This window comes from Jaculus jaculus, chromosome 8 (genome assembly GCF_020740685.1).
Source record: "Jaculus jaculus isolate mJacJac1 chromosome 8, mJacJac1.mat.Y.cur, whole genome shotgun sequence".
NCBI classification, from domain to species: Eukaryota; Metazoa; Chordata; class Mammalia; order Rodentia; family Dipodidae; genus Jaculus; species Jaculus jaculus.
The window spans coordinates 82559341-82576946 of NC_059109.1; the positions used below are offsets into that span (position 1 = coordinate 82559341).

General features: G+C 40.8%; 1 protein-coding gene across 4 annotated transcripts in view; it reads right to left on the minus strand.

Annotated features, from left to right (window-relative positions):
• Positions 1 to 17606, minus strand: part of Dnaaf9 (dynein axonemal assembly factor 9) — a 173080-nt gene that overhangs the window by 128569 nt on the left and 26905 nt on the right. For all 4 annotated transcript variants that reach the window (XM_045155828.1, XM_045155827.1, XM_045155829.1 and 1 more), the window contains 5 exons: positions 15716 to 15822; positions 13111 to 13188; positions 11709 to 11807; positions 4914 to 4969; positions 1380 to 1515 (listed from right to left, as the gene is read on the minus strand). In XM_045155828.1, the coding sequence (XP_045011763.1) occupies positions 1380 to 1515; positions 4914 to 4969; positions 11709 to 11807; positions 13111 to 13188; positions 15716 to 15822 (476 nt within the window). The remainder of the gene's footprint in view (positions 1 to 1379; positions 1516 to 4913; positions 4970 to 11708; positions 11808 to 13110; positions 13189 to 15715; positions 15823 to 17606) is intronic.

The window sequence follows — 17606 nt, forward strand, 5'->3', positions numbered from 1 at the left end:
AGACCCAGCTAACAGAAAGCTGGAAAAACTATGCTGCATGCAGTTCAATGGGAGAGAGAAATCACTAGTGGAGATACTCAACAATGGACATTGCAAACCTTAAATTTGACCAGCCAGGCCAAATGAACCAACAGGTGCAATAGTGGCATATCTGTTTTGGTGGACACCAACTGCTCTCTAATTGGACTGGAGGCCAACTCCGCTGTTGGAATATATACCTGATACTGAAGACCTACGATGAGGCAAGTCATGAGCTCTATGGGTGTAATGTCTGTCTAAATGTATATATTATGCTCACGAAACTACCAAGTAAGCACTTCTCTTAATGTTCATACCCATATAATAGTGCTACTCTCACTTTTGGTTAGAGAAGCTTATCTTTTCAGATGGCAGTGACCATGGGACGACTCAAAAAGCAGCACATGCCGGGCGTGGTGGCGCACGCCTTTAATCCCAGCACTCGGGAGGCAGAGGTAGGAGGATCACCGTGAGTTCGAGGCCACCCTGAGACTACATAGTGAATTCCAGGTCAGCCTGAGCCAGAGTGAGACCCTGCCTCGAAAAAACCAGAAAAAACCAAAAAAAAAAAAAAAAAAAAAAAAAGCAGCACAGTGCTGAGATGAGTGATAGAGGAGTGCTTAGCACTGAAATAGCTCTATCACGCCTTCAGAAAGATCCATGGCGGAAGAGGTGGTGGAAGAATGTTAAGAGCCAAAATAAGGGTAGGACTTCTTAAAATGCACTCTTTCAGACACAAAATGGACTGAATACCCATGATCTCACAGTACCTAACACTATCTACACCAGATCATCATAACATGAGGAAAAGATGATGACATCAAAAATAGAGACTGACTGAGAGGGGGAGGAGATATGAAGGAAAGTAGTTTCTAAGAGGAATGTGTGTGGGGGGATTACCATGGTTATTGTTTAAAATTATGGAAGTTTTCAATAAAAAAAATTCAAAACCAAAACAAAACAAAATTATTCTACTGAAAACTTAAAAAGTAGTTTGTTAAGCCAGGCATGCTGGCACATAGCACTTGGGAGGCAGAGGTAGGAGATCGCTGAAGTTTGAGGCCACCCAGAGACTACATAGTAAATCTGAGCTAGAGTGAAACCCTACCTCGGAAAAAAAAAAAAAGTATTTTGTCAAAGTATGCTTTACAACCTTTTTCCTTCAAATATTTAAGTACCAAATCCAATCCTTATAAACACAGTAAAATATGTACAGCCAAGTTTATAAGTACTTCTTTTTACTGCAAAACTTCAGATTCAGGGTCAACACACTAATCAGGAAAGGTTCCTTTTGGCCAGTAGTCCCTCCTCTGCTAGTAGAAAATAAAATTAATCTAGTATCAAGAGGTCTAGTTACTCACCATGTGTTTGGCGAAGCTCCCCGCAGGACCAGTACTTCGCACCAGATGCCCTTCAGAAGGGAAGTTAAAGTTGCCAGCATTCAGGTTTTCTCGTGAGGAGTGGTTACCAAAGAGAACAAACGGCTGCCGATTAGGGCTAGAAAAGCAAGTCAAAAACATTTTAACAGAATAGCGATGCTTGGTTTCAGCAATTTCCCAAGACCTCAGTAAGTACTCAGGTTCTTCTGAGTGTTATAACACAACATCAACAAAGTTCAATCTACCTGATGCTCCTGGCTGGCTTGGAAGGGTTGCCAGATGTTTCTAATTCTTCTTAGTGACTGTAGGAATTAGTCATTTAGGACAGAGCTATACCCACTGCAATCTAATGCCAGTTAGGTTATGCTTTCCCATTCGACCTGTTTTGAGGAACCAGCACCATGGATCTGCTACTATCCACAATGCAATGATGAAGCAAATCCCAGTTTCATAAGATAGCACTTTCATAGAAATACAACTTTTAAAGTATGATAGTAGTTGTGACATATCAGATATATAACCGCACAGCTACAAATTCTAAGTAACTTTCAGGAGGGCAGTCCTAGTCTTCTTCCTTCCTCTCTCTTGGCTAGGTTCCGATTTTTCTGTTCACTTCATAGACCACAATAATTAAGCCCCTCTAGTCATTTTATTCAGAGTATTCTTGTTAGTCACCAAGTCAATGTCACATGCAGCACTTAGCAAATCCAATGTACTTCATCCCTAAATCCAAAGAACCTCCTTAAATCATACCTATTTATTTCCCTTCATGGCCTAAATGGCCTAAAGCCTCATTTGTCTACAATCATTTCTTTCCTTGGACAACTGCTATACTTTCTCACTGCTTATAATCCATTCTTCCTAAGTATTAGAAGTTTTAAATATGCGAAGCATTTCAGAGAATGTCTTGTATCTTGTCCAGGACTAATAAGGACTTGAATGATTTGGTCAAAGTTCATTAGCCATTTGAATGCCACTGTCCCCCAGCTGCCATGCTCCAGCCAAACTCATCTATTATGTGTAGTGTTTTTCTCCAATTACCTGCACTTGTCATTCACATCTCCCCCAAAGGAGGCCAGACTTTGTAGTTACGGTAATCTTTCATGGTACCAATCAGAGTTTGTAATTCTTTTTTGTTTACAAGGTAGGATCTTGCTCTAGCCCACGTTGACCTGAAATTCACTATGTAGTCTCAGACTAGCCTAGAACTCATTGCGATCCTACCTCTGCTTTCTAAGTGCTGGGCTTACAGACATGTGCCACCACACTCAGTGTTGTAATTATGTATTTCTATGGGATGTTGTTTGATTAATATATTATTTCTCTGCTATACTATAATTTTTTATTGAGGAAAGCGATAATATTTGGGGAGGGTAAGGAAATAGATAAGAGGAGAGAGAGGAAAGGAGAGAGAAGAAGAAAAAGGGAGATAAGGTCAAGGCTGGCCTTGAACTCTAGATAACCAAGGAGGACCTTGAACTCATGATCTTCCTGCCTCCACCTCCCAAGTGCTGGTATTATAACCATGCACCACTATGCCTGGCTCCAGAAGGGATATTTACTTATTTAACTTGTTCTTGATAATGTCCATAAACAGACAATATTCCATGATCACCATCCCCTTCCAAATTCCCCCTCTTCTGAATCCCTTCTTTCTAGCTAGTCTCTCTTCTGTACTGATGTCATCATTTTTTCTCTTCCTATTATGCAGGTCACATATAGGTAGTGTCAGCCACTATGAAGTCATGAATATCAAGGCCACTTTGTGTCTAGAAGACAGCATTGTCAGCAGTCCTATTTTTCCTTTCGCTCTTACATTCTTTCCACCACTTCTACAATGGTCTCTGAGTCTTAGAGAGTGTGACAGAGATGTCTCACTTAGTGTAGACCACTCCACTGCCCTATATTTCATTTAGAAAGTTCTTTGGGGCTGGAGAGATGGCTTAGCAGGTAAAGTATTTGCCTGCAAAACCAAAGGAGCTTAGTTGGATTCCCCAGGACCCACGTAAGCCACATGTACAAGGTGACACATGCATCAGTAGTTTGTTTGCAGTGGCTTAAGGCCCTGGCTTGCCCATTCTCCCCCTCTCTTTCTCTCTGTCTGCCTCTTTTTCTCTCTCAAATAAAAGAATTAAAACAAGAAAGTTCTTTGCATTTTCCATCTTTCTTAAAAATTAAGAGCTGGGTGTGGTGGCACACCCCTTTAATCCTAGCACTTGGGAGGCAGAGGTAGGAAGAATGCTATGAGTTCAAGGCCAGCCTGGAACTACAGAATGAGTTCCAGGTCAGCATGGGCTAGAGTGGGACTCCACCTTGAAAAACCAAAAAACAAAAAGAAATATTACTGTAAGCTTCAGACAACCATGGACTCTCAAAAATGAAGATGATGCTGGGCGTGGTAGCGCATGCCTTTAATCCTAGCACTCAGGAGGCAGAGGTAGGAGGATCGCTGTGAGTTCGAGGCCACCCTGAGACTCCATAGTGACTTCCAGGTCAGCCTGGGCTAGAGTGAGACCCTACCTCGGAAAAAAAAAAAGATGATTAAGGCTGGAGAGATGGCTTAGCAATTAAGGCGCTTGCCTGTGAATCCTAAGGTCCAAGGTTCAATTCCCTAGGACCCATGTAAGCCAGATGCACAAGGGGGCACATGAATCTATAGTTGGTTTGTAGTGGTTAGAGGCCAGGCATGCTCATTCTCTTAAATATTTTACTTTTACTTTTATTTATTTATTTATTTTACAGAGAAAGAGGGAGAGAAAGAGAATGGGTGCGCCAGGGCCTCCAGCCATTGCAAACAAACTCCAGATGCTTGCGCCCCCTTGTGCATCTGGCTAATGTGGGTCCTGAGGAATTGAACCTGGGTTCTTTGACTTTGCAGGCAAGTGTCTTAACCACTAAGCAATCTCTCCAGTCCCCATTCTCTATCTTCCTCTTTCTCACTCAAATAAATAAAATTATTTTAAAAAGTGAACATGATTGATTTTTGAATTTTCTTTCGAAATTTAACTCACTCTAAGAGACCGTTTGAGCAGAAAAAGTGAGTCTGAGTCCCACACAGGTAGTTTTTCTATGAGAGTGGACTGGAATTAGGGGATAGGCAGAGGTAAGAATGGTTTGTTCTATCCAACAAAGGAAACATCTCCTGCTGATGACAAAAATGCAGAAGGAAACACTTTTGAAGCCTCACTGTTCTCATCTTTTCACCTAGGCCCTTAGCCTAATTCTTCTTACCCATACAAAACTACTACTGTTCCCCCATCCAGCTTTTGGACACAGTTTCCTCTCACTTTCCTAAGCCAGAGATAAAATTTTTAAAAAATCTTCTCTTTAGCAGGCTATCTATAATGTACAAAAAGTTCTTTTACTGTGAGATTATAGGGAAATGGGGCAAATGCAAAGTAGAAAAAACCCTGTGCTAACTACAGTCAACTCATATTCTCCTGACTCACTCAGTACCCTTATTATCAATACCCTTTTTTTCTATCACCATTCATACTTCTTTCCCATGAACCTTACCTATTTTCAGTTATATGGCTTGAGATCATTCCATGACTGAAGTAACTTCTGAATGGCTAAAAAAAGTCACAATATTGTATATAAGACCACAAATTTGAAAATAATTATAAAACATTTCATTCATATATATATATATACATATATATATATATACACATACATATATATATATATATATGAATATACACACACACACGCACACACACGTCAGGATTATAGTATGTAAGAGAAAGATGCGAAGAGAGATACTTGTAAATTATTATAAAATATGGTGGGGGGGGGGTGCAAGAGAGATGGCTTGGGAACCAGAGAGATGGCTGAGCAGTTAAGGTGCTTATCTGCAAAACCTAAGTTTGATTCCCTAGTACCCACATAAAGCTACATGCACAAAAAGTGGAGTATGCATCTGGAGTTCATTTGCAGTGGAAGGAAGCCCTGGTGCACCCATACTCATTCTCTGTATCTGTCTTCTGTCTCTGTGGCTCTGTTTCTGTTTCTCGGTGTGTGTGTGTGTGTGTGTGTGTGTGTGTGTGTGTGTGTGTGTGTGTGTATCAAATAAATAAAGTTTTAAAAATTAAAAATAAGCCAGGCATAGTAGTGTATACCTTTAATACAAGCACTCAGAAGGCAGAAGGAGGAGGATTGCTACGAGTTGAAGGCCACCCTGAGAACATATAGGGAATTCCAGGGCAGCCTGGGCTCAAGTGAGACTCTACCTTGAAAAACAAAAACAAAAACAAAAACAAACAAAAAACCAAACCACCAAGTAATTCTGGGGCTAGAGAGATGGTTTAGCAGTTAAGGCATCTGCCTGTGAAGCCTAAGGACCCAGGTTCAATTCCCTAGTACAGACATATGGGCTAGAGTGAGACCTTACCTTGAAAAACAAAACAACAATGTGTATATATACACACATACATACATACATACATATATACATACACACACACACACACATATATATATAAAATATATATATATATAATTTTATAGCTGGGAGGTGGCTCAGTGGTTAAAGGCGCTATTTGCAAAGCCATTGTGCCTGGGTTTGCTTCCCCAGTACCCACATGAAGTCAATGTGGTACATGCATCTGTAGTTCATTTGCAGTAGGAAGAGGCCCTGATACATCCCATTCTTTTGCACTCTCCATATATCTTTGTGTGCTTGCAAATAAATAAAATTTAAATTTCCTTTTAATTTTAAAATTAATTTATTTTACTTTTTTATTTTACAGAGAGGAGGAAAGAGAGAGAGAGAGAGGGAGAGAATGCCAAGGCTTCAGCCACTGTAATCGAACTCCAGACACTTGTGCCACCTAGTGGGCATGTGCGACCTTGCACTTGCCACACCTTTGTGTGTCTGGCTTACATGGGATCTGGAGAGTTGAACATAGGTCCAAACCACTAAGCCATCTCTGTAGCCCTTTTTAAAAATTTTTTTTGAGGTAGTGTCTCACTCTAGCTCAGGCTGATCTGGAATTTACTATGTAGTTTTAGGCTGACCTTGAACTCACAGCGCCTCCTAAGTGCTGGGATTAAAGGTGTGTACTACCACACTTGGTTTTAATTTAATACTCTCTCAAAAAAAAAAAAAAAAAAACCAGCTATTGCTGTGTGTGGTGGTACACTCTTAATCCTAGCACTTGGGAGGCAAAGGTACGAGAACTGTCATGAGTTCAAGGCCAGCCTAAAACTACATAGTGAATTCCAGGTCACTCTGGGCTAGTGTGAGACCCTAGCTCAAATAAACAAAAAAGAGGGGACAGGAAAGATGGCTTAGCAGCTAAACCTAGGGACCCAGGCTCGATTCCCCAGAAACCACATAACCCATGTTAGCCAGGTGCAGGCGTCTGGAATTCATCTGCAGTAGCTAGAGGTCCTGGTGCATCCATATTCATGCTCTCTTTCTCTCTCATAAATAAATAAAATATTAAATATTAAAACAAAAACCCAAACAACTCCTTGGGCTGGAAAGATGGCTTATCAGTTAAAGGTACTTGCATGCAAAGCCTGCTGGCCTGGATTCAATTCCCAAGCCTCCCACATAAAGCCAGATGTAAAAGTGGTGCAAACAATATCTGGTGTTTTGTTTGTAGCAGCAAGAGGCCCAGGTTCATGCACACATACACACCAACACATGCAAATAAAATAAAAGCTATTGCATTTTTCCAACTATTTAAGTAATATTTTTTCATTGCATTTACAATAAAAACCACACTCTAAGAACAATCAGCATTTTCTTCTAATCTTTTTATCCTATGTCTATAGACTATTTCTGTTTGTACTAGTTTACTAAATGTTCTAAATATATACTGCCACTAAATCTTCTATGTCAAGAAAGTATTGTAATGAATGAACAATGTTTAATAAATTTTACCTGTAACTCTATTTTCTTTTTCTTCTCCTTTTTAAAAATTTTATTTTGTTTATTTATTTATTTGAGAGTGACAGACAAAAGAGGCGGGGGGGGGGGAGGAGAGAGAGAGGGAGGGAGGGCACACCAGGGCTTCCAGCCACTGCAAACGAACTCCAGACACATGCACCCCCTTGTGCATCTGGCTAACATGGGTCCTGGGGAATCGAGCCTTGAACCGGGGTCCTTAGGCTTCACAGGCAAGCACTTAACCGCTAAGCCATCTTTCCAGCCCTTTCTTCTCCTTTTTATTTATTTATCTATTTATTTTTCTGAGATAGGGTCTTACTCTACCCCAGGCTGACCTGAAACTCAATCTAGTCTCAGGCTGGCTTTAAAATCACAGAGATCCTCCTACCTCTGCATTCCAAGTGCTGGGATTAAAGGCATGCACCACCATGCCCAGCTCTAAACACTTCTTTAAAGTAAATAATATTAGCTAATTTTTAAAATATTTATATTTATTTATTTAAGCAAGAGAGTGAATGTGCCAGGGCCTCTAGCCCCTGCAAACCAACTCCAGATGCATGTGCCACTTTGTGCATCTGGCTTACGTGGGTACTGAGAAATCAAGCCTGGGTCCTCAGGCTTCACAGTAAAGCACCTTAACCACTAAGCAATCTCTCCGGCCCCACTAAGATTTATTGTTGGTTTACCATGTGAACTGTGAGGGTCGACTGAGCTACAACCTCAGCCTTAGAGAGTAACACAAGAAGAGTATTTTTTATTTTTAATATTTATTTATTTATTTGACAGAGAAAGAGGGAGAGGGAGGGAAGGAGGAAGGGGGGGAGAGGGAGGGGGGGGAGAACGGGCACACCAGGATTTCCAGCCACTGCAAATGAACTCCAGACACGTGCACCCCCTTGTGCATCTAGCTAACATGGGTCCTGGGGAATTGAACCTGGGTCCTTTGGCTTTGCAGGCAAACACCTTAACCGCTAAGTCATCCCTCCAGTCCCAAGAAGAATATTCTTTATGCCAGGCAGGCATGGTGGTATATGCCTTTAATCCTAGCACTTAGGAGGCAGAGGTAAGGGGATCATTGTGAGTTCAAGGCCAGTTTGGGACTACAGAGTGAGATCCAGGACAGCTTGGGATAGAGTGACCCTTACCTAAAAAAGACCAAACAAAAAGAAAGAAAAGAGTATTCTATATGCTTACCTTTCATTCTTAGAATCATACTAATGAGAGAAAAAAGACATTTAAAAACTTAAAGGGCATCTATGAGATGAAGGACAACTGCAAATGGACGAATTTTAGATATAATTGGAGTCTGTGAAGGAGAAAGGTGGGTGTTGCAGTCAGGTTTGCATTGCTGGCAGAAAACACCTGACCAAGAGCAGTTTGGGGGGGGGTGGTTATTTTGGCTTACAGACTAGAGGGGAGGCTCTAAGATGGCAGGGGAAACAATGGCATGAACAGAGGTTGGACATCACCTCCTGGTCAATATCAAATGAACAACAGCACAGAAGAGTGTGTCAAACACTGGCAAGGGGAAGCTGGCTATAATACCCATCAGCCCACCTTCAACCATACACTGCCTCCAGGAGGCATTAATTCCCAAGCTGCCATCACCTGGGGACTTAGAATTCAGAACACCTAAGTTTATGGGGGACACCTGAATCAAACCACCATGGTGGAGAAGAGCAAAAACATGTGAACAAATAACAGACAAATATGTTGCAAATGAGAAGTACAACCATGCTGAACCAGGAAGCACAACAAAATCCAAGCACAAGAAAAGTGAAGAAAACTACAAGACTTCAGACACATCAAAATGAAATCCTCAAATCCAGTAATGGAAAATCTTAAAAGCTGCCAGTGAGGAAAAGATTTCTGTCCCTTCTGGATAGGGAAATGAAAGATTTTTGTTGTTGTTGTTTTATTTTCATTATTTTTTTGAGAGAGACAGAAAGAATGGGCCTACCAGGGCCTCCAGCCACTGCAAATGAACTCCAAATGCAACACCACCACCTTTTGCATCTGGCTATGTGGGTCCTGAGGAATCAAGTCTTGAACCAGGGTCCTTAGGCTTCACAGACAAGCACTTAATTGCTAAGACATATCTCTAATCCGAAAGATTTTTTTTAAAAAGTACTATTATGGAGGCTGGAGAGATGGCTTAGCAGTTAAGGCATTTGCCTGCAAAGCCAAAGGACCCAGGTTTGATTCCCCAGGACCCACGTAAGCCAGATGCACAAGGGGGTACATGCCTCTGGAGTTCGTTTGCAGTGACTGGAGGCCCTGGCCCTCTCTCTCTCCCTCTTTCTTTCTCTCTCTCAAATAAATAAATAAATAAGTTTTTTTTAAATTGTTATTATTATTTTTTCCGAGGTAGGGTCTCACTGTGGCCCAGGCTGACCTCAAACTCACAGCAATCCTTCTATCTTTGCCTCATGAGTACTGGGATTAAAGGTGTGCGCCACAATGCCTCACTAAAAAAATTATTTATTTGAGAGAGAGAAAGAAAAAGGCAGGGGTGGGTGTGGTGGCGCACACCTTTAATTCCAGCACTCGGGAGGCAGAGGTAAGTGGACTGCTATGAGTCTGAGGCCACTCTGAGAATACAAAGTGAATTCCAGGTCAGTCTGGGCTAGAGGGAGACTCTACCTCAGAAAACCAAAGAAAGAAAGAAAGAAAATGGCAGAGCGAAGGGGGAGGGAAAGGAGGAAGGGAGAGAATGGGCATGCTAGGGCCGCTAGTCATTGCAAGCGAGCTCCAGACACATGTGCCACTTTGTATATCTGGCTTTACATGAATACTGGGAAATCAAACCAGGGTCTCTTGGTTTTGCAGGCAAGCACCTTAACTGCTAATTCATCTTGCCAGCCCTAAAAATGACAGATTTTCATCAGAAACATAGTCTCATTGTTTTTAGTGGCAAGAGCAACATTCAAATACTGAAAGAAAAATACTATTTTCTAGAGTCTACGCAGGCAAAAGTATTTTTCAGAAATAAAAGTTGGAGTTGGGTGTGGCGGCACATACCTGTAATCTTAGCACTTGGGATATGGAAGCAGAAGGATCAGGAGTCTAAGGTGAGCCTGGATACACAGTAAGATCCCACCTCAAAACAAAAGATAGCAAGCTGGAATTGCAGGTCAGCCTGAGTTAGAGTGAGACCCTACCTCAAAAAACAAGCCAACAACAACAAAAATTCAGCAAACACGGGGCAAAATAATGATTTTTCTAGACTCATGAAAGCTGAAAATATTATCACAAGATGTGAAGTACAAAAAATATTAAAGAACATCTCTGGAGGAGAATACCAACCAGAAGTCTGAGTTTACACAAAGGAACGTAGAACACCAGAAAAAGTAACAACATAAGCAAATATATGCTCTTTTTGGCGGGGTTTTTCGAGGTAGGGTCTCGCTCTAGCCCAGGCTGTCCTAGAATTCACTATGTAGTCTCAGAGTGATCTTGAACTCACAGAGATCCTCCTATCTCTGCCTCCCCAGTGCTGGGATTAAAGGCGTGCGCCACCACATCAGCATCTTTCTTTCTTTCTTTCTTTCTTTCTTTCTTTCTTTCTTTCTTTCTTTCTTTCTTTCTTTCTTTCTTTCAATTTGAGAGAGGAAGATAAAAGAGAGAGAAGGAGAGAGAGAGAATGAATGATTGCATGCATCAGGGCTTCCTGCCACTGCAAACCAACTCCAGATGCATGCACCATCCTGTGCATTTGGCTCTATGTGGGCAATGGGGAATTGAACCAGGGCCATCAGGCTTGTCAAGAATGCCCCTTTAGGGGCTGGAAAGATGGCTTAGCAGTTAAGCTGTTTGTCTGCAAAGCCAAAGGACCCAGGTTCGATTCCCAGGACCCACGTAAGCCAGATGCACAAGAGGCACATTGATTTGGAGTTTGTTTGCAGTGGCTGGACGCCCTGCCGTGCCTGTTCTCTCTCTCTCTCTCTTTCTCTACCTGCCTATTTCTCTCCCTCTCTCAAATAAGTAAAATTTTTAAAAAATTTTTTAAAAAGAGAGTCTGGGGAAATGGCTCAGTAGTTAAAGGCTGTATCTTACAAAACCTACTACTGGCCCAGGTTCTATCCTAGCACCCATGTAAACCCAGATATAAAACAGCCCACTCATCTATGTTCCTAATACACCTACAATAGTGAGAGGCACAGTCTGAAGAATCCACCCCAGGCCAACTAGTTTGAGTAAGTTTGCAGTCTGGCAGTTTGTTGGCAGCCACAAGAGACCTGGCCTCAAAAGGTAAGAGCACAGACCCCTCAAAGTTGTTCTCTGACCTCAACATGTGCACTGTGGCATGCCTGTCCCCACGATACATAAGTAAATAAATAAATAAAGTTTAAAAAATAAATAATTAAGAAAAAACAGCATTTTTCCTTCACTTTTTTTTTTAACTTACATACCTCACCGGCCTGATATTCTGAAAGTTCCAGCAAGAAAGGAATTTCTGTGTCAAAATTAGCAAAGAAGCTAGTCCACTGATGTTCAAAAGCTACCAAATCCTAGAAGAAAAATGAAAGAATGTCATATAAAGAAAATCCCTTAGAAAACCAGAATCAAGAACTTACAATGATCTCAAAATGTCAGGCCTGAGAGCAGAGCGTAGTGGCACACACCTTTAATCCCAGAACTAGGGAGGCAGAGGTAGGAGGATCACTGTGAGCTTGAGGTCACTTCAAGACACACAGTGAGTTCCAGGTCAGTCTGGGCTAGAGTGAGACCCTACCTCAAAACAACAACAACAACAAAATGCCAGGTGTGGTGATACATGCCTTTAATCCCAGCACTTGGGAAACAGAAGTAGGAGGATCCCCATGAGTTCAAGGTCACCCTGAGACTACATCGTGAATTCTAGGTCAGCCTGACCTAGAACAAGACCCTACCTTGATAAACAAAAAACAAACAAACAAACAAAAAAAAAAAAAATCAAAGTGTCAGGCTTGTATTTATGTTGACCAAAAGGTAGTACATAGTACTGACACATGTTACATGGATGCATCTTAAAAACCTATCAGGAGAGGGCAAGACCCATCCATGTTCTACTCTCCAGATCCCACATTAGCCAGACACACAAAGGTGAGACAAGTGCAAGGTTACACATACCCACTGGGTGGTGCAAGTGTCTGGAGTTCGATTACAGTGGCTAAGGCCCTGGTATGCCAATTCTCTCTCCTCTCTATCTCTAAAAAAAAATTTTTTTCAGAAGAAAGAGGGAACATGATCCATTTCTATGAAGTACCCAGAAAAGGGCTGGAGAGATGGCTTAGCAGTCAGGTGCTGCTTGCCTGTGAAGCCTAAGGACCCCAGTTCAAGGCTTGATTCCCCAGGACCCACATTAACCAGATGCACAAGGGGGCGCATAAATGTATTTATTTAATTTTTGAGGTAGGGTCTCCCTCTAGCTCAGGTTGACCTGGAATTCATTATGTAATCTCAGGGTGGCCTTGAACTCACGGCAATCCTCCTACCTCTGCCTCTTGAGTGCTGGGATTAAAGGTGTGCGCCACCACACCTGGCATAAATACTTTGCTTTTAAAAAAAGACAACTTCTACATTGTTTTACTGAGGTCCAGCCCAACAGAAAATTGTTTTTAGGTAAAACTTTAGGTCCTAAATCAGACAGGAGGCCTAGGTGTGTCCTTGGGTGAGGTTTCTTCGGAGTAGAAGTAGTAGTATCACTTTTCCAGGTTCTCTTTTGATTAAAACAAACTGAAAGATACCTTACATTTCTTCATACTAAGTATCTTTAGTGGACAGCTGACATGGCTGTAACATTTGCAAGTTAAATACTGCCTGGCTCCTTACTTCTGAAAGCAAATTCTCCAGAGACATAGGATCCATCTTGCTGTAGACATTCCATAGATTCAAACTCACATCCTGCAACTGCAACAAAGGGTACAAACATTGAGATAATTAAGTCAAAACACTATGATTTTATGATTTTAAGAAATGAATGTCATTAGAATAATAAACAAATTTTTATTAACTGAGTTAGAACCTATGCATATTAATAAATGCTTTCCCATTAAAGGAAATTTTTTCAGAACCTTCGGTACATCCTTTGATTCTATTCAATGAAGGCATACACACACACACACACACACACACACACACACGTATTATATATACACACACACATATATATATGTATATATAAATGTATGTATGTATGTGCGTGTATATGTATATATACACATATATATATACACACACACACACACACACATGCATGCACAATATACTATTTTGACATATGTTCCTATCATTCATCAGTTTAGAAACTAAATATTAACTTATTGCAATGTTGCAGCTCTTCTACACTCAGCCTCAATTCCCATATTTTTTCTCACTACACACCCACTTTTTGGTTATATCACTAATTATTACTTATAATGTTGAAGCTATACATGTATTACTTCTACAAAGCAATTAGATGTTACACTGGTATTTGCTTTTGTATTTTTGCTTTTGTTAGGGGTCCTAGCAACTTCATTTTTTCACTTGTACAATTTTTTGCATGTGTGTGGTTATGTGGGATACACTTGTGTACATGCATGTGTGCATGAAATCGACATATGGTACACTACTCAATCACTCTCCATTTTATTTTTTGAGATGGTCTCCCACTGAATCCAGAGTTCAGTGATTCAGCCAGACTATCTAGTCAGCAAGCCGAAGGGCTCTCCTTGTCTCTGCATCTCCAGAGCTGGGATTACAGTCCTGCACCACTATACCAGCTTTTACATGGGTGCTGAAATCCAAATGCTTGTGTAGCAAACACTTTACTGATCAAGACATCTCTCCAGTACTGCATATTTTTCTGTAATTAAAAAATATGTGTATTTGGGGCTGGAGAGATGACTTAGCAGTTAAGGTGTCTGCCTACAAAGCCAAAGGATCCTGGTTCGATTTTCCAGGACCCATGTAAGCCAGGCGCAGAAGGGGGCACATGCATCTGGAGTTCGTTTGCAGTGGCTGGTGGCCCTGGTGTGGCCATTCTCTCTCTTTCTCTCTCCCCCCCTTCTCTCTCTCAAATAAATAAATAATAAAAATTTAAAAATATATGCATATTTCCTTATTTGAGAGAGAAAAAAATGAGTATGGGTACCACAGGGTCTCTTGATGCTGCAAATGAACTTCAAATGCACACACTTGCTTCTAAAAGTACAGCTTAACAGGATGTCTCCATGTCTAGTAATACTAGACCATCATAATAGGAGAAGATCATGACATCAAAATAAGAGAGACTGAGATGGGGAGGGAATATGATTGAGAACAGAGTTTCAAACAGGAAAGTGGAGGGGAGAGAGGGTATTACTATGGGATATTGTTTACAATCATGGAAGTTAAATATATATATATGTTCTGAAGAGGATTCATTTCCACCAATTTAGGCAAACAGGTGTAGCAATGATTTTTATGATTAAATAGGATTGCTCTGGAAATCAACTGCACCTGCCTAATTAAGTCTTTTATGATCCTTTTTGATGAGTACTATAAGAGAAACAGATACGATTTCCAAGTAATAAATATATTTTGAATTAGAAAAAATAAAGACACTGTGCTTACCATAGCGGAAACCTTTATTTCCTTTACAATCCTGTAATTATATAATTTTTCACTATCTCTTTCACTGTTCTTGAATAGCTCTCAAATTATATTGCTCTAAGGTACAAAGTTCTATAATTCTTTTTAAAAATATTATTTATTTATTTATTTGACAGGGAGAAAGAGGGAGAAAGAGAGGGAAAGAATGGGTGCACCAGGGCTCCAGCCACTGCAAACTCCACACACATGTGGCCCCTTGTTCATCTGGCTTACATGGGTTCTGGGAATTAAACCTGGGTCCTTTGGCTTTGCAGACAAACGCCTTAACTGCTAAGCCATCTCTCCAGCCCCTGTATTTCTTTTTTCTTTTTCTTTTTTTTTTGAGGTAGGGTTTCACTCTAACTCAGGCAGACCTGGAATTCACTATGGAGTCTCAGGGTGGCCTCGAACTCACAGCGATCCTCCTACCTCTGCCTCCCAAGTGCTGGGATTAAAGGTGTGCGCCACCACGCCCAGCCCAGCCCAGCCCAGCCCCTGTATTTCTATTTAAGAAGCTTGTAGTATAGAGAACAGAGGTGAGAAGATAGAGTGTGACAAATGTGTAAAAACATGCTAATAAAAGCTGTAAGAAGAGTGAGCCTAGGGTGTTATACATGTAGACATGGAAACAATTAACTCAGAATAGGGTAAGGGAGAGGATCATGGAGAACTCCAAGAAGAAACAACAGGAGAATCCAGTTTCAGAATAGACATAAAGACCAACTGTTTTCCATTTCAGGTATCTAGCATTCTTCAGGTCAGTTCTGCATGCTCAGTGTGTAGGCCCTAGATAAAACCCCAATATAATGCTTTTCATACGTACCTCATATTTCATGGTAAAAAAACCATCTCCTCCAATGCCCTCAAGTGCAAAAGCCTGTACAATAGGCCATTTCTCCACCACAAACATATCAAATATCTGCAAGTGACCTAGAGGAAATCAAATACAATAACACATGTCAAATACCATCCTGAATTTAACAGTTTAAAACCTGATCTAATTTGGTTAGATACTCATCATTTCTCACAAGTTCACCAAGACTTCATCAGGCAAAACAAATCTAAATAGCTAAGATGGTTAGATATTGAAACTAGATATACAAAAGGAAATCCAGCCGGGCGTGGTGGCGCACACCTTTAATCCCAGCACTCAGGAGGCAGAGGTAGGAGGATCACTATGATTTTGAGGTCACCCTAAGACTCCATCGTGAATTCCAGGTCAGCCTGGGACAGAGCAAGACCCTACTTCAAAAATCAAAAACAAGAGCTGGGCGTGGTGGCGCATGCCTTTAATCCCAGCACTTGGGAGGCAGAGGTAGGAGGATCGCTGTGAGTTCGAGGCCACCCTGAGACTCCATAGTGAATTCCAGGTCAGCCTGGGCTAGAGTGAAACCTTACCTCAAAAAACCAAAAAAAAAAAAAAACAAAACAAAACAAAACAAAACAAAAAACAAAAAAGGAAAGCCTAGGAAAATTCAAATCATAATTTGTTTTGGTTCCCTAAGTAATTAAATGAAAAATAAATCTAAGGGCTAAATGAGTATGTTGTGCCCATCCAATTGCCCTCCAAAGCTGGGCATGGTGACATACTCCTTTTATTCCAGCCCTTGGGAAGCAAAGGTAGGAGAATCATAGTGAATTCAAGGCCAGCCTGAGACTACATAGTGAATTCCAGGTCAGCCTGAGTTAAGAGTGAGAACCTTCCTTGAAAAACAAACAAACAAAAAAACAACAACAAATTATTCTCCAAATATTTATGTTTATGCCCATAGATTAGTGCTAATCTCATCTTTAGTCACAGAAGCTTCTTTTGTAGTAGGCAGCAATTGCTGGGGAGACCCAAAATTCATCAAAGTGCTGAAAATAAGTAAACTGTTCAGTGCTTAGTGCCAAATAAGACATTTCTATCATGCTCTCCAAAGCCCAAGGAAACATTATAGAAAGGGGCAGAAAAAAATTTCAAAGACAGAGAATGGGAAGGAGTGCTTTCGAACACTATCTTCCAGATAAGATATGACCATTGCATACATGACCTCTCAGCAACTGTCATTTTCTGCATAATATTAGTCCCATCAACATTCCATCATGGATGGTGTAAGAAAAAAAAACAAACAATTAAAAAAATCAAAGTAGAAAAGGAACTAGGTAAGCTGGGCATGGTGGTGCATTGCCTTTAATTCAGCACTCAGGAGGCAGAGGTAGGAAGATTGCTGTGAATTTGAGGCCACCCTGAGACTATACAGTGAATTCCAGGTTAGCCTGAGCTACAGCAAGACCCTACCTCAAAAAAACATACACACAATAAAAAGGAACTAGTTAGAAAGAAGGGGTTCAGTAGAAGAGGAGGGGAGGAGGGGCCAAGACAAGGTAACAGGAGAGATCATACTCAAAATACATTATATGCATGTATAAAATATTTAACACATTTATATTTATATTATATATACTATATAATTATAATTTAAGAAAAATTTTATTAGCATTTTCCATGATTATAAAAAAAATCCCATGGTAATTCCCTCCCCCCCCCACACTTTCCCCTTTGAAATTCCATTCTCCATCATATAATTATAATTTTTTTTTTTTTTTTTTCGAGGTAGGGTCTCACTCTGGTCCAGGCTGACCTGGAATTAACTCTGTCATCTCAGGGTGGCCTTGAACTCATGGCAATTCCTCCTACCTCTGCCTCTCGCGTGCTGGGATTAAAGGCGTGC